At 42.2% G+C, this 23337-nt stretch overlaps 1 protein-coding gene across 1 annotated transcript in view; it reads left to right on the forward strand.

Moving 5' to 3' along the window:
• Nucleotides 1-23337, forward strand: part of asic4a (acid-sensing (proton-gated) ion channel family member 4a) — a 74339-nt gene that overhangs the window by 47146 nt on the left and 3856 nt on the right. The window contains exons 2-5 of the mRNA XM_062402273.1: nt 15822-15966; nt 16340-16467; nt 16598-16751; nt 20969-21022. Of these exons, the coding sequence (XP_062258257.1) occupies nt 15822-15966; nt 16340-16467; nt 16598-16751; nt 20969-21022 (481 nt within the window). The remainder of the gene's footprint in view (nt 1-15821; nt 15967-16339; nt 16468-16597; nt 16752-20968; nt 21023-23337) is intronic.

Here is a 23337-nt window from a genome sequence, read left to right on the forward strand (position 1 = left end):
TTGCTGAGACAAACCATAGACTTTATATAAAGATGGACAACATGACAGCCCCAAAAGCAAGGCCAAATCATCTTGATCGCCCCCTGGTGGCGGGTTGCATTACAGACCACAAACTCTGCCTCCTCCAGGTTAGTGGATTGGGCATGGGCAACACAAAAATTCAGGATTGGTAATAAGTGAGACTTAACTGGTGCAACTACACATTGGGATCACTACTGCACAGATTCTGGCTCTGAATGGTGTTAGAAATGCAAGATGGCTGCCCCACATATCTGAGATATGTTGGCTTCATTTTTGCATAATGAGAGGAGGTGGAAATGCATTGTCATTCTTCATTTAGAGTCTTTGTGACAAACACGTTGAGTATTAGCACCCGGTTCTGTTTGTTTTGGTTTTATGCCTCACAACTCAACAGTCCTCCTTCACTGTCCCCACTGTCATGAGACCTCGCGGCAGGAGGCTGTTTGGACCTGTACACATCCTGCCCATCACCGAAATACACTCGAACTCTGTGACAAGCTGGTGAGAGAAGCTTTTAGCAGATATGGAACTCGAGATTGTTTGGGCCCAGCTGTCATCTTATTGTGTGTGTGCGTGTGTGTGTGTGTGTGTGTGTGGGTCCGTATTTGTGTGTGTGTGTGTTTGTGTCCCTGTGTCCGTGTGTCCGTGGATGAAAATACAAGGATTTAGCTTGGACTTTGTTTTACATCATAACTAGTGATCCCAATCATTAATTTCCTGTGTTCCCACAGCGTTGCCTCACTGGAGGCTTTAGTCAGTCTGGTTTTATAGATTTCCTGAGGAACTACCATGAATTCAGAAATTTAAAGCCTCCTGCACGGCTTATTTTAAATTATATGGCTGAGTAAATAATTGATTAGAAAAAATCTAAATAGAAACTAAATCAAAACATTGTGTTTCCATGTTGTCGAGTATTTGGTATCTGGTATCATTTGGTTGTAAACGTTGAGACGAATCCGATATGTACTGCATTCTCAAATGTCACTTTTAAACAATCAGTGTTGTCTTGCAGAAACAAAACAATGGACAGTCTGTCTCTCTGCACACAGCAGAGGAGCCAGAGAAGAAGGACGTGGCTACATGGGCCTCAGTTATGGTACAAACCATGGTTGCATGACTTTAATTATATTGTCTGTTTGGCAGAGCAGTGGCACATCAATCTTATCTGCTCAGCTGCTTGCGACAATCCCAAACCCCAACAAAAACCTCTCAGCTGACACATGACCCACAGAGGAACAGCAGATACGATGCTCTGCGCTCTGCTGTTATAAAATGAAAACATTTATATTATTCCACGGCATATAATGTATGGGGATAAAGCGATCATGGTGCCCATCTGGCCATCGGTTACAATTTCATTTCTGGAGCGGAACTAAAAAACCATTTACAATTTCTCATAAAATGGCATAATTATGTTATCCATGTAGTTAAATGATGCCTCTTGATATTTTAATATTGGTTAGGGGGGATACGTCATTTCTTAATCATCAAACAGTATTTCCAAATTATATTTATATTTATAGATTTTCATACGCAAATAAGGTAAAATAAGAACTTTCCCTCTTCCACATTACTGCAGATCTTTTTTAGAAAGGGATATTTTGCCCATTTAAATAAAAAAACTAAGACTTGTACATACAAGTCTTAGTTTTAGTGATGCGGTTTGCACATCCAAAGGTAAAAGTAAATTTGACTAAATATCCACAGCATTTATCTATACATAAGAGAAACTTGGCTACAGCAGGGAAATTCAGGACAAACACATGTGACCAGTTTCATTTCCTCCTGAGTACAGCATTGTTGATAAAGTTGCATCAGCATTTTACTGCAGGATAATAAAGTTGCATTTTTCGATGTCTTCCTTTGACAGTAACGAATGTCCTGTTTATGTTGTTTAGCGTAACAGATTGGACCTAAACAAAGTCTGATCCTGCCCTAATTGAAGATAAGGCCAAACCTTATCTCCATCTCAGCAAACAGCAGGGTAGAGCCAAGTAGGAGTGATGGATGGCCCCTCTAGCTTCTCGTGTTGTTTGTTTCATCCCTCGCTGTGTTTAAAAATGACCCTTCAAAACTGTACCAAGGGGGGAAACTAGTGTTCTCGGCTGGGCTGAAGGAGGACATGCTTGCTTGGGTGATCCTTTACAAGGGCTTTTACAAGGGCCTTTCTTGGCACCAAGGCAACCCCTAAAACACAAAAATATCTGTAACCCTTTGGGTAGGTTCGGTTGACGGCTTTCCATCCTTGTACGAGTGCTCGCTGGTAGAGATGGAAGCGCCACGGGAATGCACTGACATTGATTTCTTCATCCCAATGCACACGCTGATGTATCGACTGCCATGCCAATCAGTTAGAGACATTCTGTTTGCCGCTGTTTGGTGGAGCTGAAAGACGGTGAACAGAGTTTTATCAGGCCGAGTCACACACTGTATGCATGACTGTTTCTGCATGTGAAATGTCGGTTTAGAGAAGAAGTCTTGACTTTCTGTTCAACCCATGATGACCACCAATGTGATTGTGCTGAGGGGAGGGGTGTCTGAGTGCAAACAGTGCAGCACGCTCTTCTGTGTTGCACTTACTGTCATTCACATGCAGTCAGCTGCTCGTGTGCAAAAACGTCGAGGAGGAGCGCTTTCTGCACCGTCGGATGATCCTTCCCTCTTCTATCCTCATAATGTCGGGGACTCTGAAATCGTGATTAAGTCGTCTCAATGGTGTCTCCTCGCGCTAATGATAAGTAATGCACCGTGCAGAATTCACAGCCCGCAGGACGTTCAGACGTCTGAGGTCTTCAGAGGTACATTCTGCAGCTTGTTGTCACCGCGCACCTAAAATAAACATGCTCCGCTTCTGACATCTGTCAAAGTGAATTATAGATCCCGAGAAGAAGTCACAATTCCTCTTCTTGCTTTACAGCCTTGTTTTTTTTCTAATAATAAATCATGTGTTTTTACTGCCTGGCTGGAAACTGACTTAAACAACACGTGCTCTAGAGGCAGAATTCATGAGGAAAACACTGCAGCTGCTTCCACACCTCAAGGTAATAGAGTTGATAGTGTGTGTGTGTGTGGGGGTTAGGGGGGTTAGGAAACAAATAACCTTGTAGCAGGAGAAATATTAATGCATATATCAAAATGCAAATGCTAAATTAATTATATGTACTGGATCATGACCCTAAATCTATTAAAGCCTGGTAATTGAAATAGTTTGTTAACAATTCAAATGGCAGTGATCCAAACTGATGATAGATATGTAAAGTGTTTGCATTATATCATCTCGCTGTCTGCCTGCAGCAGCACTCATCGCTGGAAGTGTTCAGGTTGGCTTTGTGTCTGTTAAATGCAGGGAAATTGCCCCAACTTGGGTTAATGGAACCGAGTCACAGCTCTGGACAAGGGCAAAGTCGAGGCCACCACCTTTGGAATTGATTTGACACAGATTCAAGCACATGGAGCTAATGTGTCTTTAAAAAATGCATGCCTTTTGATATTTTCATATCGTAAATGTTGGAGCCACAGTCACCTGTGACACGGTGAAGAAATAAATACATTCATCTTTTTACTCATGGGAGAGACATTTTATTAATACCGCCATCGGTATGACAGACTAAACAAAACGTGGTTGTCTGTTTATTTTGAAAAAAAAGATGTATCTGCAGCCTTATGGATGACAAAAATAAATACATTTTTACTGTTGACTTAGAGTTTTCTGTCTTTAAAAAAAAACATTTGCTTTTCTCTTATTTTTACAAATGTTGAGAAAGGTGTGTGTGTATATTAGAAATTCTCAGTCTAACATATAAATACATTATTCTAATTTGTTCAAGTAGGAATGAAAACATCACTGAAATTGTAACAAACAATATAAACTTAAACCTATTGATTTACATGATTTACATGTTCCTGATTCATAGATAAAAACAAGCTACATTTAACATTAAGTAACCTATTAATAACCAAAAGTCAAATCTGCCCAGTCATGGTAAAAAGACTCTGATGCTGTGTGAGGCTGTAAAATGACACTGAACTGTTAAATGGATTAGAAAAATTCTACTTTACAAGATAAAGTGTTTATCTTGCTGTAGGCATTAAGATGTAAAGACGTGGAGTCATTAGAGAGATTTAATGATACAGTATCCTAGAGTTGGATGAGCAGAGATGTGCTGCAGAGGAGATGCAGGTAATACAATATTTTCTGTTCTGTTTTGTGTTGAGTATTAAAGTATTAAGTGTTTATAACACGAAGCCCCTGAATCATAATCACTGTTTCCATCAGTGTTTATCACTGTAGCTGTCTGGATGTGACTCGTGTTGATGTTTCCTAATCAGCACAAAGCTGCAGACGAGACCGATGGGAATCCCATTATTATCATTATAATAATCGCTTATTTTAGATATTATATTTTATTTTATTTATTACCTATATCAGCCAGCCTCCAGGTGGCGCTCCAGACGCATTGACAATTGAGTCTGTAGATTTGACAATGGCGACGGACTAACTGTTGGCCCATATTGACTTATTGAGCCAGGTCTCATGATTTATTTTATTAAATCTGGTAAATCTTGTGATTTCGGTGTCACACTGTCACAGAAGAGTTGAGGTCAAGTCATGTGAGGATATGAACATGTGACCACCTTTCATTGAATGTGTGTTGGTCTCTGCTCTCACTCGGAGGCTCTGGCTGTATAAGAACAAACAAGCTTCAGAGTAGGTAAACTGGGAGGAGAAGAATGCACGTTGACAGTCCGGGCTGAGACCACAGGAAGCCTTCCTACATTTTGAGGCCCCATCACGAGCGAGTCCGTTAACTGACAGTCAGAGCCCAGCAACAGGCACAGCAACATCAACGCCTTCTTATCCACACTAAGCTCTGTGGCCTCTGATGCAGGATATCAAAAGTGCCTGTTAAATTCATAGAACATTTAAATTTAAAAGTGAGGCGGCTGTGTCATCAACTTCTGAAGGCTTCTTGAGCACATGCAGTCACCTTGTTAGCAAGGTGTTAAATGTATCTTTTGAAACTGTTCTATGAAACATTAACATGGAGCTTGAACAGCATACATATTCCACAAATATACAAGGATGGAGAGATCTTTCTAGAAAATTATAATAAAATCCAAATAGATAAATGACTGCAGGCTTGTCCTTGAAGTTTGGGAGCCTCGGATGCTTCCTGGAAGGAGTCCTGTGGTCCCATGATCCCCATTTGGCAGAACTCCTGCCAAACATCTGGGCAGGTGGCATGCAGCCACCGGGCTAATGGCAGTCCAGATATCTGCTCCTGTCTTTGATGTGCAGATGGGGATTACTGAGGTCCTCTGTACTCACTCTTAACATCCTGGTATAAAAAGGAAAGGGGCATCAAAATCATCTATAATCTTAATCGGCCTCCATTGGCGAACAGTAGGGGTTGAAACAACAAGATAGTTGAGCCTCAGGCTCACAGAGAGACGGAGACGAGTGAACCAGACACATATTTTAGGAAAAAGAAGAAGAAGAGTAATTACACTGCAGAGTTACATTTTTTTTTGCCAGGGTGTTTAGTTTTAATGAAATGTGTGGTCGACAGTGCAGCGATGTGTTTGTGTACGATGTGTGGGTGGGTCGGCGGTTGATTCAGCTTGTGGAGGTTTTTTTTGTTCCAGAAAAGAATAAGCACAAGACAGTGAGTTTATAATGTGAGAAATGTCACCACTTAAAATGTAATCATTAATTCACTGAAATTAATCACCCACTCTATCAGTCCCCTGCAGACACAGTGCGTGCTGCAGGAATGTGGTGATTTTGTCCGGGGGAGCGTTTCTTCCACCGCGACTTTGATCAGTCAGTCAAGGACAGGAACAGCGGGTCTGGGCTTTTTCAATTCCTCTTCGATCTGCCGCTCCTTTGTGGCCTCGCTGCATTATCGCCTTTTCCTAATTCAAACATTTGGGAGGACTGTGATTAGAGGCCAAAGGAAACTGGGTGTGTTTTGCTGTGCGGTTTAAACCTCTGTCTCGACCACACTTCCTCAGGCTCTGGCTTTAGATCCAGCTTAGTCTAATGGACTGTGAGATCTGCTTTTGACTCAGAACACGCTCTTTCGCATGAGCAAAAACACTAATCAGACTTGTTTACTTGGATGATTTATGTAGCATGAAAAACACAAATCCCCGCGCTCATAAATGTTACACGGTTGAGAGGCGAATACTGTTTCAGTGTTGCACTCAGCAAAAGGAAAGGTTGGATAAGTGAGTCAATAAGTTAGTAAGTAAGTGCACTTATTGCACCATCTTGTGAAGAAAGCAAGTGTTGCATGTCGTTGGGAGTCCCAGGACAACAGGCGTGTTGCCATGTGGAACAGATAAACACATTTATTTTGTATTATCTTGTCACATTTGCTAAGAGAAAACAAGCAATTTCAATCATTTGTATGTGTCAATACAATACATACGTATGAATAATATGTCACTGAATAACAAGAGCTAGCAGCTGATTTTATGCGTATCTGTATTTCTCCCATATCCATGAAGGGATGTCATAGTTTATAGTCATGATTCATGACAGGAGATAGTGGACCGGGCGCTTTTCCTCCCCACAAGTTTCATCAACTTGAGCATGTGGCTTCGATCCAACAGATATCATTTCCCCCCCGCAGTTCCCCTGCAACAGAATAAAAAACAACAGCAAAGCAGGTGTCTCAGTTATGATGAATACTAAATAAAAGGTTGGCCAGGGAACTGTGACGGCTTCTCTTCAGGGGCGTTGCAAGTGCTTCGGGGCGGGTGCCAGCGCCGGAGAGAGAGGGACGCAGAGTGGTGTGCGAGACTGAGAGCTTAGGAAATTAAATCCTGTGTTAATGACAGAGGTACCTTAATTAAACCTGAATATCTAAATGAGCGCGGGAAAACAAAGTCGACAGTAAGACAAATGCCTGAGGCGGGACTGTTTGCTGGTGCGGTGCCCAGGGCGGATTGCTCCTCGGCTGTATCAGTGTCTGCCACGCAGAATGACTGATCAGACCTGTGGGCAAAATGAGGTGAATTGCAAAGGGAAAGCACACTTGGCTCTTGTGTGGCAGAGGCAATATGCTCCTCTGATATCATGAGAGCATCATTATATCTTACATTCAGCATGACTGTACTGTACCCCCCCCCCCCTCCCCCTTTGAGGCATGACCTTAAGCTCTGTAGTGGAATAAACAGCCTGGCATAGTTCCCAAACCACCCAGTTCCCACAACATATAAACCAAATACACGTGAATATAAGTGTGAATATTTGTATGTTTAACATTTTAAACATACAAAATCTTTAATACAGTCTACATATATTAGTATGAAAGAGAAGCAGACATGTACATATATAAGTAGAACAAACAAATACAGTGATTGAAGAATATGTGCAATAAATACAGGATGAGTAACGGAATCTACAAGAGCTCATTGTCCTTGCAAATCAAATGTTGAGACAGCAGAACATTTGTAAGGCTCTGACAAAGAGGAATCAAGTAAATGAACGACATCTTCATCCCTTTTCAGCCAAGAAGTCGTCTTTAGAAACTAGAAGCCACGACCCCGGGCTTGATATGTAGACAAATAGTGCAGTAGAATAAACTGTGGTGGTGTGTCTCCAGATTAGCAGCCGAGTGGAGCTATTACAGAGGGTTAAGTTGATTTTAGTGTGGATTTTCTCAAGGCCGACTTCTAAGGAAGGCACAGTGGCTCTCCTGGTGTTTCAAGGTTTTCACGGAGAGTCCTGAAAAGCTGCCTCGAGACAGGATCTGAACTGCATAATGAGCCGATGGGAGAGTGCAGCAGGAGATCCTCTGGAGGGTTCACCGTGAGCGAGTGGGTGTGTGGATGATGTTTCTAACACACGACCAATGTAAAGACGACGAAAACAAATATCTCAGGATGAAAAAGGACCAATGTCCACGTCTCACATCACACACCAGGGCTATCAGCAGTTTTCTTGAGAGGTTAAGTCTAAAAATCTTAGGTTGACTCACTTAAACCTGGAGAGATGGATCATGGCAGCTGCAGTATTTCCCCCTCTGGAACAAATTAACATGCCATGTTCCGTTTGGCTTTTTCAGATCAAGAATTACCTGACCATTTATGTTGGAGCCGGGCACAAGCTCCAGCTGCTGGAAATGAATCATCCCAATTACACGTAAAGACTGATTTGGGACCTGTCTCTCCACGGTGATCCAAATGAATTATCCCCATTATGACAGTAGTTTCTAATCACACTTATAAAACCGTGGCTTTATGGGCCCGTAGCCGTGCTGTTAGTGCACAGTGCGCTCGAAAGGCAGCTTTCACATCTCAGTCCTGAATGTAGCGCACAGTTCTATTCATGTGTTGCTGCCTTGTGCTGGAGAGTCCGTCCATTTTCAACCTCCAACCTTTCTTCTTTTTTTTTTTTAAGAGCATCTCTCACTGCTCCATTAGCTGAGTAGGCTCGGATACATGGGGAATAGCAGCATGAGAGGAGAAGAGGAAAAAAGGGGGGGGGGGGATACTAACATTTGAAGAGATAGAGGTTTGCTGAGTGCACTGTTCTGACTTTGGTGCTCCACTTATTTCCGATGCTCCGTTGCAGGAAACCGGAAAGAGGGCAGCGGGGGGTGGGGGGGTGGGGGGGGAGATGAGTCAGAACTCCTACACTAATGACTGAAACGTGCCCTGCAGGTTTACATACCAGATCATCATTTTAATGTACGGTATTTAGCGGAATATAGGGCGAGCATAAAAACATAAACCACTTACAACGGTCAGGACAATAAAACCCACCTCAGACTTTAACCCAGAAAACAGGGAGCTAAAATTAATAGGTTATACTTTTTCCTATTATTAATCAGAGGGTCTGCGGGGAGCGCTCATTACTCACCCGGCATTCATTTACATGTCTTAAGACAGTTCGAGGAAATCACCCCTTATTTATTAAACATGTTATTCCAGCCGGCAGCGAGAGCGAGACAAACCGTGATGACACCCGGCTGATTACACAGTATTTACCTCACTTGAATGAGTGTAATAAACTCACATGGAGATCGCGCCACTCGGTTGTGTAATGAAGACTGGAATTCATATACAATAACTGTTATGTGTTGAATGGCACTCCAGAGTACGTGTCTCTCTCTCTCCCCCCCCCCCCCCCCCCCCGCTGCTGCCACGTTTCTTCAGGGCCCGACATTGAGACGGCTGGGTTAATGGTGCAAAACTTGTGTGCCTCACATTCCAGTCTGCGTGTTCGGGGGCCTCCTCTGTTTAGTCAGACTATTATTGGCTCATTATCTGTAAAGGGAGAAGAGGGGGGGGGGGGGGGGTAGGTTTGGCTGTTGGTCAGATTTGTATTTACTCCCCGCTGTCTGTATGCAGAGATTTCAGAGTGCTGACCGACGATGAAAGTAATCTGCTTGACATTTGACCGAGGATTATTTATAAATTATGCAGCTTAACTGTGATGCCCGAGAAGATGAAAGATGTAGTGATGACTTCCGATCACTCGGCGGCAGTTTCTAAGACACGACCCCGAGTTAACACATCTCCGTCATTCTTCTTGTCTAATCTCGAGCGGAACAATGCACGGAACATCTGCGACCTCGCTTTTAGCCTTGTGCCTGACGTCTGAAGATTCCTGACGTTCTTTTTTAAGAGGGATGGGTTTTTATGGAGTTTTTGTATGAGGGGGAAAAACAGGGATGTATGACACATCTCATATACAATGCAGTGGCACATTAAGACATATTATCTTAAGTGCTTTTCAGAGCCCCGGGGAGTCGTGGAGATTCTCAGGTCAGTCATCTGCAGGGCTTTAGGTGTGTGTGTCGGGGGGGGTTCAGTGTGTGCAGGCAGGACGTAACGCATCAATTCCACTGTGAAAGATCACGTGATTTTGTTTACAGCAAATCAACACCCGGATCTCCTGCTGTGTTCTCGCACGGGCTCGTTTTGACGTCATGCTGAGTTTCTACTACGGGGCTGGCCAGAGAATCTCCTGATGATGTTCAGAGCCTCTGACTTGGAGATTTGTGTTCTCACATCGAGCCCAGAGAATGTCAGGAGAGAAACTGTGGAGTTCAACACGTGGCTAAAAACAGATAACTTCCTCACATTCTTGTTCTTCTCTGCCGATAGGGAACCGAGGACAAAGACATCACATCGTATTTGTGTTTACCTTCTAATGCCCGTCGGCAGCAACGGTTATGACTGAGCCGAGGTGTCTCCTCGAGTCCTTTTCAAGTCCTCCATGTGGCTCTCCTTTCACTGTTATGTCTGTGTCTTGTCCTCCAGTGTAGGTCAGGCATAGAAATGATGACACGAAAATGATGTATATACTGTTGTGGCGACGCTGATTTACTCATTTGTCTGGTTGTTCATCAAGGACATTTCAGCATCAAAATTCAGTCACCTGTCCGTACACTGCAGATTAAGAACAGACAGGATGAGGCTCCATGTTGCTCTGTGCTGTTTGACCGTTTGAAAACATTCGGCACATGTGTGAGGGAAGAAAACTGTGAACGAGGATCCTCTTAGCTGCAGCGTGAATGTGCCTTTGTGGAAGAGAAGAAAGGAGTGTTTTCTCTCATTCTCCCTCTTGCTCACGGCTTGTGCTGACACCAAATGATGGTAAATGTACTCTCCTGTGTATGTGCCATAAGTAGTTGGTGCACTTTTTCCCGAAAACAAAAAAAACACATTACTATATATTCTCCAGTCTTTTTCAATGTTCAGGAAGTAGACAAAATAAATAACAGGTGACAGAGGGATTATTTCTCTGACTGGCAGCCTTGTGTCACAAATCCCTGGTCCTTAGAAAACATCCAGAAATCGGAATATGTAAATATTCAGATTCGGGAGTTGGGGGTGGGGGGGGGGGGGGGGGGGGCGGTGTAACTGAAGCCATTAAATCAAGGAACGCTCAGTCTCACCCTTAAACCTGCGTGAGCCGGCCTTAATGGTTCTCAACTGCCAATCAGCGCTCCGGTAAATTCTACCATCCTCCGCAAATGAATTCAAATCCTCCGTCGTCCTCCTCTGAGAGGCTCCCGGTGACATGCGGGCTGTCTGGAAATGGATGTCCTCCGGAGAGGCACTCAAGTGATTCCTGCACGTTATTGAAAGGGAAATGTGCAGAGGGACTTTAAGGTCACAGTCATAAAGAGTTCACCTCACCAGGGCTTATGTATTACATGGTAAGGTATTGGTTTCTTAATGCGTTTAGCATGGGGAGACAAAGAATGAGGAGAGGCACTTTGGAAAGAAAGACATAATTAGGTGACATTTAAGACAGTTAAGATATGAATAGTAAGATACAATATCTGCTAAATGACATGCAGTCGACTTTATTTCCATGATGCCGCCGTAGATAAGGGTTTCATCTTTTATACTTTCACTGGAGAGTCGAGTCGAGATGAGCAAACTGGTTTTATGTCGCCCAGAGTCACAGATTTGTCACAGTGTGAACAGAAGACAACCTCTATTCTTCGACACTTGATTTGAATGGGCAAACATATTCAACAAAATTTGTTTAAGGTTTTACGAGAACAAAAAAACGAAAGGAGAGGAACCATCTTCCTAGACAGATCCAGTCAATCATATGTTAAACGTAAGGAGCAGACAGAAGTAGCAGTAGCACCAGGAATGAAATTGGGACCCCTGTTCTTCCCCCTTTTGGACATTCGTGTATCCTGCATGGTGCAATTTATTTATTCTCGAACAATCGTCAGCGCAAACTATAATAACAAGGGAGAGCTTCCCCTTCGAATCTTCCCAGAGAGTCACTCGCTTGTCAAGCTAAACTTTGAGAATTTGGAGGCAGGGACAGTGGCTGATGCTCCCCTCCTTCGATCGGTCACGTTAACCCTTCCAGTTCCCACACTAAGGGCCCAGTCACACAAACAAGAATGTGAATCGTACATCGCGTGTCAAAGTTCACCAGAGGTCGAACACCACGTGAAGCCATGCTGCGATTCGCCTCGCCTCAGAAAGCGAATGTGTTACTCTCCTCCTCGCTCTCACAGATTGAATGGAACGTGGCAGTTTGCCTCTGAAATATTTACGAGTGACCGGGCCCCAAACTCTGATCATCTAACCTTCTTCCCCTTCTTTCTGGCAAATGTAAACTTCTGTCGCTTGCAGAGTAGAAATGCTCCTTGGTGAGTAATAGTTTTGCCCTCGCGCGGGTGTGGTTTCTGTACGTGTGCATATTGTGAGACTAAATGAACGCCATCATCCTGTCAAGGGCCCATCGTGTACAGTGCACACAGCAGACTGCACATGGCGGCCTCATTACACTTTATCCAGACAGCGAGAAACTAACCGCTTATCTTATTCTGAAATATTGCCCCTCTCTGCAGCTGCATCAGCAAAGGTGTTGGAGGCACCTTTCAACACGGGGCGCCTCTGTGAGACTGACCTGAACCTGACACGAGCTCATTGTCTGGACACTTGCTCCTCAGTGGTCACCAGCTCTACTCACTAATTGGGTCAGGTAGCATACACTGGGGGTTCAGGGGGGTTTGATGGCAGAGTAACGAAATGGTCCCAACAATGGTCCTGTTACAAAGAAAACTTTTCAACATGTCACAGTCGAAAAGCTTCAGTGTTAATAATCCAATTATTTTTGTTATAAATGGTTAAAGGATTGGATTTGTACAGCGCTTACCTTGTGTTTAACTGCCGCTCAAAGAGCTATACACTATGAGTCATATTCATGCTCATATGAACACATACATTATGATGATCATAGCTCTAAGGCCTATTGTATAATAGTAACAATATTGCCCAATTAAACATAAATGATCATCACCATTGATAATCTATTAGGCTAATTGATGCATAGTGGGCATCATTCCTGAGGTTTGGAAACCCCAGGGGGAGTTTCTTCTCCCAGTTAGACATTTAGCCTTTGACTTGAAACTTGTAATAAACAGCAATAAAAAATGTCATGTTCTTACTACTGTATTCTCGAACGTACTGTGTAATACTGTGCTCTGTGTGTTATCAGCTGCAGTAAATGAGAGGGTTTCAGTTCAGTTAAAGTGTTTGTGCTCTGGCATAATCATGCCGAACTGGAGCACATGTTTTGATCGCTTTTTCATTACCGTCTGAAAATCTCTCACACGTTGTGTCGCACATTGTCGAGTTCAATATGACAACAAAGCCAAGAATGCTGCATTAAGTGCCACAATAATAAGTGTGCAGCTTGAAATACTCGGAGGGGTACAATACCTCCTTTCATTTGGTTGGTAACTACCACGCTGCTGCGTCTCAGCTTGTCAACAGCGGTGCCAAGTCCCCGCTTGGGAATTTCCAGAGTCAGTCCTGTTACCTTTGCTAAACTCGGTGCAAGATGTAACAAAAGAAGAAATGCTCCATCAATCACTTTGCAGATGCAGGAAGTGAGAGTGCGTGTGGAAGCTGAGAAATAAACCAGGGGAGGCTCTGCCAACAGGCGTTTCCTGCGTGAGATGATGGGAAAACTTCCCAGAGCTCTCCGGGGACATTATTTGTGAGAGTTGCCAACGTCCTCCAGAGCCCCCAAAGTTTCAGAGCGTAGAACCCGTGCACTTGGTCGAGGTGTTTTGAGCGTTTCTAAAGTGAAATCCTCTTTTGCCTCTGTTGCCTGCTCCATCAGATAAAGTCGGCCTGCCGAGGCTTAAGTGTGTCAATGAACAGGGAGGGGAGGATCAATGATAAGTGCAGCTTACCTTCTCAACTGCTCCGCACCAGCCAAATAGAGATTAAACCATTTCAACCTAATAGCACATGTCAGTCAAAAGTCATCCCCCCCCACCCACTCCCCTCTGCACTCTATCTATAATTGTCTAAATACGCAGGCTGGAAAGATGCTGCAATTTACCTAAAAAAACAACAATCAGAACAAACCGAACAAATGCTCAGCACGAAGCCCCCTTTGTACCACGCAGATCTCTAATTGTATCGGCTGCTTCTCTGAATCCTCCGCACTTTGAAGGTTACTGTATGTAATGTATTCAAAACACGACCCAGATCAAAGGCGCTGACGTCTGTTATTACGTTGAATGCAGCCGCCTGTTTAAACAGCAGCTTTTGTAAATGCTGGTCATTTCTTGCTCTAATCACTGTTGTGGACAATGCTAACTCACTCACTGTGATCCAGGAAATCACTCCAATGAAACCCACAGCCGCCGCTTTGATTTGTTGTTCAGCGGCCTCAGATGCGAATACACCCCGTTGTCTGTAAATGAGAGCGTGTGTTGTTCCACCAGTGTCCCTTATTTAGACATCACAGTGCTCATTAGGTGGATCAAGCTGATATCAAAGACTGAACACAGACGGACGTCAGTGTTGTGGAGAAGCTGGGACTGTCACTGTGGCTCTTTAATGATACATCTGCCGTCTACTCAGCTTCATTGTTGTTTCACTGTCATTTCTCCCTCTTTTATTTGACATTTTTTCCTGCAGGTACACAGTAGTTGTTCAGGGGATCTGTTTGGCATAACACTTGGACTAACTTGGATGGAGGTTGCAGTTTTGTAAACAGCCTAAACTCTGTATCTGTTACCCCACAAGCTAATGTGGTTAAGTTTGGTCCTTGGCAGTAACATTACATTAGCAGCTACTGTGGGCGCTAAGCTATTTAGCTCCACATGCTGCTCACTGCAACTATCTTTAAGAAGATAGATTTGAAATGCTTGAACATGGTGGGAAATCCAATCTTAAAGGTTCAGTGTGTAGAATTTAGTGACATCTAGTGGTGAGGTTGCATGTTGCAGCTGAATACCCATCACCTCACCCGCCACTTCCAAACATGAAAGAGAACCTGTGGTAGCCTTCAAATATTTCTACTGGCTACTGTAAAAAACATGGTGGCCTCTGTAGACAGGAACCCGCTCCCGATGTAAACATAAAGTAACAAACACATAGATATCAGGTCCTTTTTTGGGTAAGATCTGTTTTTTTCTCTTAGCAATTGGTGAAAATGTAAAAAAAAAATCCCTTTCTCGAAATGTTAAAGAAAGTTATTAAAGCAGATATTGTATTTGCCTCTTTTTCCAAATCTGTGCCAACATTTAATTGGTTCTTTCATGGACTATGTCCCATCCTTCCACAAGTTTTGTGGAAATCCCTTCATTAGTTTTTGCATAATCCTGCTAACTAACAAATAAACAAATAAACAGGCCAAAGGACAGGGAGAGAAACATAACCTACTCTGAGGAGTTAACTGACATCAGTAGAATTGTGGGGTTTATTTTGTTGTAAAGACTTCAATTACCTTGTGGATCCCGGGTTATGCCTTTAAAACACAGAGGAGGAAACAGATAAACGACTTGTGAGATGGATATTTTCTGCAGTGCAGAGGTTTAGAAGAGAGACGTAAACAAAGAGATGATGTGTCACCCACAGAGACGGCTCCTCCGATAGGTGGTAATGTGATAACTCATTTAAAAAGCCTCTCTCTCTTATTGTCTTTTGTTTTCTTTTGAAGGAAGATTAAAGACTCTCTTGTGCTATTTGATATCCCAGCGTCTCGGTGGTACTATTGAGCAGCATTGTGCAGGGTTCATGCAGTGGGCGCTGGGAATTCATTCAAATGCAGCTTATCAAAGTCTGTGAGGGGACTGAGCCGAGCAGACTGCATCCGGAGGTGTTGTGGGAATAATGTTCTGCAACTAGCACAGGCTCGGTTTGTTTATTTATCTTTTTTTTTTTTTTTGTTCCATATCTCTGCCTCCATTTCAATGCATCGCCAGCACAAGCCTGTGTCGTCCAGCAAGTGGACTTTGTCATGTTTATGGTGATTGTCCTGATTTGAATCTCTACTCTTACAGGTTTACACCAGATATGGGAAATGCTACACTTTTAATGGCAACAAAAGCACATCCAGGAAAAGCAAGCAGGGTGGAATGGGAAATGGTCTGGAGATCATGCTGGATATACAGCAGGATGAGTATCTGCCCATCTGGAGAGAGACAAGTAAGCCTCAAAACTATTTGTCCATTGTAATCCTATCCTACGCTACTGCAGAGATACCTCCACTGGGGTTTGAATGAAAAAATAACCTGCCTCTATTTCTCTGGGACACGCACTGTAAATAATGCAGTTTTTGATTGCATCCCTGACACCTGGAAATTGTGATTCGTAAAAGGAAATTCCTGAACAAAATATACCACCGCAGACACTGCTTGTCACATAAAATTATTCCCTGCTGGCCTATTTTTCAAACCTGACTGAAATATGGTTCGCAGTTAACATCAAACTGAGTCCAGGCTGTCAGATGAGGCAGCAATCTGAAATTCCCTTGTACTCTCCCCTTTGCAACGCTCTGTGCTCTTGTTTCATCCCGAAGATGAGACGTCCCTGGAGGCCGGCATACGAGTTCAGATCCACAGTCAAGACGAGCCTCCCTACATCCACCAGCTGGGCTTCGGCGTCTCTCCGGGCTTCCAGACCTTTGTTTCATGTCAGGAGCAGAGGGTAGGTCTTCTTCATCAGACGCACACCTGCCTCCCGTCTCCCTTCCCCCCACCAGCAGATTACTGCTCTTCCTCAGACCGTTCACCCCTGATGGTTGAGGCTGGGGTCTAATAAATCTCTGTGTGCTTAGCTGACCTACCTGCCCCAGCCCTGGGGGAACTGCCGCTCCACCAGCAAGGAGAAGTTCCCGGGATACGACACGTACAGCATCAGCGCCTGTCGCCTGCTCTGCGAGACCAACGAGGTTGTGCGAGTGTGCAACTGCAGAATGGTGCACATGCCTGGTAAGATCATCCCCTACAAGATTTGAATTTGTGCACATAAATTGCAAATGCACTCAATTTAGTATATAATCATGTAGTACTAGTATTAGTTGTATCCATGCTCTCAAATGATGTCCTGTTACTATAACAACTGGAAAAACAGGGAAGCCTGTCACACGATCATTTGTGTTTCTCTAATTATTTGGGGATCTGCACCACATTCAAGATCCATGAATTATTCTCTGGGAAGATCAACAAAATGTTTTTTAATGAACGTTAAATGAAAATAAATTCTTGCAAACTCAGTATAGGGTCATGGCCCCGACCCTCCAAAGTTTAGAGTAGTTTTTGATTCATCTTGCAAACAAACACACGCAGATAAAACTTGGTGGATGTAATTATAAACGGAGGAACACAGATCCTGTGGCAGCCTTAAGGTCATGAAATAGCCTTTCACAGTGAAAAATCTTATATTTATATACAGTGACTTCCTGGTTTTCCCTGTTTTAACAGTGAGTGGTCTTGTGTGATTTAAAAAGCAGCCGGCCCACTATACCCCGATGCTTGATAACTGCAGTGGGATGTTCCTCAGCAGTGCTGCCAGCGACTCATCAAAATCAAATCAAAATTAGTTAGTTTAGTTGTTTATTTTTGGGCTTATTTAGTCTAATCTATGTTTAAATAATCAGGTTTGATTTCATCTTTAGGGAAATGGAAACATGAATTGGCCCAGTTTAGTAGAAGGAATCTGTGACAGTATTTGATATTAAAATATAACTGCATGAATGGGTGAATCGATCCCTCCTTAACACGGACTGAAATAAATGCAGACTATTTTAACGAAGTATTTTAACTACAACATGAAAAAACATTCATATATATGACTCTATGTATATATTACTGAAATATGATTCAACCATTTATTCAATCATGTTTATTGGCATCGAAGAAAGCAGACATTATAATTCTGCACTTGTCTCTGTTCTGCTTGTTGTAAAGTGAGTCTGGTACAACACAAAGTTAGATGTCTGGACACGGTGTGTCATCATAGAGTACATGAAGTCAGAGTGTTGAATCACTGAATTCACGCTGTTTGACTGACGTGTCTAACGAGTCGCCATGTTTAGAGAAGCAGCGTTTGAAGTGAAGGCATGAAACCCACAATGAACCTCATGACTCACTTCCATTTCCATATTTACACTGTGCACCGGACATTTGCGGCTCTATTTAGCACAGCTAGATATAAGAAGATATATGGAAAACACAGTGTCTACTTTTTGCTCTAAGGTGGTTTTGATATTGTAGAGTTTTAACAAAGGAAAATCTCTTTGCAAGGCATTACCGTATGTGTTTCTGTGTATGTGTGTGTTCTTTTTTGTTGCCTATTTTATTATATTTTATACTTTCACATGTTCTATTGTCTACCTCATTCTGCTGCTGTAATTAGTCATTTCCTGGCATGTGATCAGTAAAGTTTAACTTACCTAATGTATCCTCTGATGTGTCTCACATTCGTGCAAACCCGGCTTCCCAACATTATACCTCAGATCCAAGCCAGTAAAAACTCCTGTTTCATCAATTAGCTGTGTGGGGAGAAGTGCACCTCTTTCAAAAAATATTCTTCACTGCAATAATTATTCAAACGTATGAGACAAGTAAAAAAAAAAAGGGCTCTAAAGGGGGAAACTTTGGAATGAACAGATAGTGAGGAATGTTCCCAGAGCAGAGGTGTTTATGGGGCGGCAGAACCACTTTACCTCCCATGATGATGTATTACATCAGATTAGATATTTATTATATAAGATATATTAAACACTGAAGCTTTTCCAGGCCATTTGCCCATTGTAGCTTTAGCAGAGGCCCTCGGTCGCTCGCATTCGTTGACTGCAATTATCAGCAGTGGATATAATTTACTGTTGCATATCAAGTGCACTGAAATTCCTTCAGTGGGTTCCAGGGAGCAATTGCTTCTAAAGCTCGCCCAGGGAGCACGAGGCCGAACGGAGAATTGAAAGAGCTTCTCACAGCCTCGATGTGACAACACAGTGTCGATGGAAAATCAAAGGAGACCAAAGCCTTTTACAATTCACCGTACAGATCTTCTTTCTCCTCGGTGGAGCGGTGTTAGATCGCTGCTACAGATTTGTGTTACTCAGATGTACACATTAATAACGCTAGTTTTTGCGGAAACAGCTCAAATGTTTGTAATTCGTTTCTCCGTTTCTGTATCGCACTCACTTACACAATCCAGCTGCTGTTTACAGTCGACTCGACATGGCAGCAGATTCTCATTAACGTGTATGAGCATGAAACCGCGCAGTCGGCTGCTTCTCGTTTTTCAGCTTGTTTGACTTCTGTCGGTTTCTTTTCATAGCTTTGTTGTGTGTTTGTTTTCTTGCCATGTAAACAACGGAACCAAGTTATGTTGTTCACAGATCACACTTACCTTCGACAAGGAGGTTATGTTTTCATCCCTGCCCGTTTGCTGGCTGGATTATTTTTTGTCAACAGGATTATTTACAAATCCAATCGATCTAATTAAATTTGTATAGCCCATATTCACAAATCACAATGTGCATCATAGGGCTTAATGTGGTGCTACATCCTCTACTACCAATAAATTACACCAATTATTTTTTTTACATTACTGATTGATGGATTTGTTGACTAATTTATCTATTTATTAAATGATTATGCAAAATAACTTTCATGTATATTTATATCATATCATATTATACAAACAAAGCAGCAGATCCTTTTTTATTAGGGTCTTTAACATTGCAAAATTTTCGAAATTTTCACCAATTTCCCAGGTGATAATTTTAAAAGATCTGGCATATTTAGGGGACTCATATTTATGAGTGTGTGCAATGTGCCGCTTTATTGAATTTAAAGGTTGGCTTACGTTGATTCTAAAACACTGTGCTGAAACTCTCCTGATAAACGTGTCTGTCGCCCTCGCAAGACTGTAATAATAAGACCTGTCCGTCACTTACTGACCTACCTGCCTGTGCAAGTCAGTCACAGAAAAGTTGGCTTCTAGCAGTTTGTTATTGAGGGAACATTAATTTGTTTTGGGTATGTAGCTTTGACGAGAGGACCAATGGGAAGGGGTGGGATGTTTCGGTTGCATATTTACGGAACAGCCTGCTCTTGCTAGTTTTCCAAGATTACCAACCCTAGCTTTAGGGCATTGTCGGGCCTTGGCGGAGGTGTGTGCTCTACTGGGTGCCATTCTCCTCTTTCCTTCATTCGTTTGTTATTACCTCCGTCTTGAAGATTATGTTTTCAGACATATGACATATGTACAAACATGTTTGTTAACTGGGTATCACTTAATCACAAATTACTAAAATGTAAGTTCAGACCAAGGAGCAAGCCTTCACAGTTTGAAGTGGGGTTCACCAGCATGTGGCCAATAATAAAATATAAAAACATTTGATGCACATAACTCCTGCACTCTGAGGCATAGAAGCAAAACTGTGTTTCCCCCGATTTTTTCAGTTCCAGATAAATATTTTAGTGTTCCACCCTATTTCTATATTTGGATGACCACCCAAAAAAACACTATTAAGTTGTTCTTGCTCTTGATATGTAGACAGCATACACAGACACTCCACTGCTTCTGCCTCCACACTCAAAATATTAAAGAAATATCTCTCCTTCTTTTTTGTACAATCAGTAAAGTTTCACAATCATTTATTATGCTTTAAAGCAATGCATTTTTACTTTTTAAAAAATTGTCTAACCATACAAATTATAGAGAATGACTAAATGAGTGCAAAAGTGCATGAAAGACTTGTGCGTAATAATTAACATTTCTTAGTAACGGGGACGGAGTCGTCCACAAAACATTAACTCACGGACATTTCACACACAGACAAACACACCTCTGCCAATTAATAGTGCTTCTGATGAATACCTGTCATTAATGGTGAGTCCAATATGTGTGTCTGCAATAAAGTGACTCATTGATTGCTTTTTAAAGACCTTCTAAATATGCCTCGCGGGTGGAGCCACCATGCTCCATTTCTCATAGCAATCAAGGACAGACGTCCAAGATGGTCCAGTCTCTCTGAATGGAAGCCGTCCTCTGCCTGTGTCTGCCGTCATTTGGAGATGAATGATAAGCTGCGGAATGTTGTTCACAGCCGCGGCTCCTCATCGCAGCAGACACGGGTCACTGATCATTTTGCTTCTGATTGATCAGACTCATTTTCTGTTCATTTTCTCCCCAGGAACCGCAGATATCTGCCCGCCCAGTAAAATCTACTGTGTTGACAAAGCACTCGGTAAGAAACAATCTCCCTTCATTTCTTTTCTCATTACAATAGATAGGAAATGGAAACAGAATCAGTAAATATGATAAGGATTTTTTTTTTCTTCTGTCATACAAATACCTGCAGGTAGACGAGATATTTTCAAATGACTTTTCCTCAGTGTCATTTAGTCACTTTCGTGCGCGATGGCTGTGCCGCCACTATTGTTGAACTGTTCATAATTAACCGACGCTCCATCGCTGAAGATCTGCTCCCTCCCCCTCCACCCTCAGCCCTTTGACTCCAGCCCCACTCCGCTCCACCACATGCTGAATGAACCAAGAGGTCTTAGTTTCAAAGGCATTACAGTCGCAGTAAAAAGGGACATTTTTATGGCAGACATATAAGTAAAAATTATCATCTCTCGGCCAAATAAGCCAGAAAATTAATTATGCCGCTCTTTGCTGAATTCAAACCCCATTTAGAATATGGCTGAGTGAAATCTTAGATATATCTTACAAGAAAGAGTGGCTCGTATTCATGTGGGTCACATTACGGAATCAAATAATGTGGATAAATTCCCCCTTATTGAAATGTAATAGTTAAAATCATTCATATATTTATATTCGTCTTACATCAGACTGAGAATAGCTGCCACCGTGCTCATACGTACAAATTATCTTATTGTTCGAGTTATAAAATACATAAACCATCAAATTATTATAACTTGCTTACACTGCCTGTTTGTTGTTTGGGCTGAATGCATTGAGAATTTGAAAAGAGATCTATTTACCCTCCTGTGTACATAGTGTTGCTTTAGAATTTGGATTATGTATGAATTTCCTACTGTGTAAGCAGTTCATGTCTGCATGGTAATTGGTTGAAAGCTAAGTTCCCCGGGCCCTCGGCCTCACTTTACTGCACTTCATTGTTTATTCTCGGCGCAAATGCTGTAATTAAATTACTGTTACTACAGTCACCGCCCAATAAAGTCTGACATTACCTGACATTTTGTGAAACGTATTGTCCATGAAATGATTTTGTAAACTAATTCATTCTTTATGAACTATAATTAATTTGTAACATCACAATTATCAATACCCTTCACTGTTAGTCATTTCCTGGCCATGGAATTACATTTTAAGGTCGTGAGTGGGATTTAAGTGGATCTATTGGCAGAAATGGAAAATAACACTCACTCATGATTACTATGTTATTTGTGTGTAATCAGCAACATTAAGAATGAAAGTGCTTTTGTTACCGTTGAATGAGCTCCTCTCTTCTTTCTAAACCAGAATAATGTACAAACCAAGTGTTGGCTCTATTGAGGCCGTTTGGCTTTTCTGTGATACCTGAATAACCCCTGAAGATTCTCCAGCCTCCTTCTAACGTCCTTCGAGGGCCATGCAAAATAATTGAGCGCATATATTGTAATAATCTCTCTGATGCGATGGCTGGAAGCTCCTGAAAACTCTCACCAAATGCCTGAAGAGTAAGAAAATATACAGTGGTGCTACCATTACATTGGCACCTTTCTTCAATATATACATGTCAGCAGTGATGCCAGACACAAAAATGACTAGTTGTGTTTTCTAAGGATCAGTCACTTGTTAGTTGCAATCTGCAACCTGACCACAAGATGTCACTACATCCTATACACTTTATTGATGCTGAGGGCTGAAACAAAATCTGCTTCTCTTACTGAACATACTCTCTTCATTTTATCCCTCATAAAAAAGAACAATACAAACTGTACTGTACTTATTTGTAGTATAACGTAATATATACCCTATGTACTGTTGTCATGGTAACTCTTAGTCTAATTTACTTCCTGCATATATTTAGTTAGTGGATTAATCTGTTGACTTGGCCTCATGTTAAAAATCACACCTCCCACGATTAGAAACATTTGCACACAAAGATTTTTTGTGAGCCTGTTTGAGTTTAATAGCCGACAACTTAACTATTTAGGTTCGAGCCTAACCACCCACCACCAAACGCTACGTTGACAAAGTTAGCAACTACCTGATTCTTTTTTTTCCTGAAAAGAGGGTGGAGACCAAAACAGAGCTCAATAGCTGATCCGAAACATGACTCCAAATGAACACTGATGCTGCTCAGTATCTGCGGGATGAGTAAACAGACGACCATTTACTAACAACCATAAAAAGTGAGATAATATGAGCAGAGTTTACAGCTTGTTCTGCTGCCCCCAGGGAACTATAAACCTTCCCACTCCTGTCAGACACTCATTCTCACACATGTTTTTCCTTGTTGAAGATGGTTGGTTTTTCTATAGACTCTGTTGTTGGTTTCTCGTGACCACCACATATCACACACTGAAACTG

The sequence above is a fragment of the Platichthys flesus genome, chromosome 13 (genome assembly GCF_949316205.1).
Source record: "Platichthys flesus chromosome 13, fPlaFle2.1, whole genome shotgun sequence".
NCBI classification, from domain to species: domain Eukaryota; kingdom Metazoa; phylum Chordata; class Actinopteri; order Pleuronectiformes; family Pleuronectidae; genus Platichthys; species Platichthys flesus.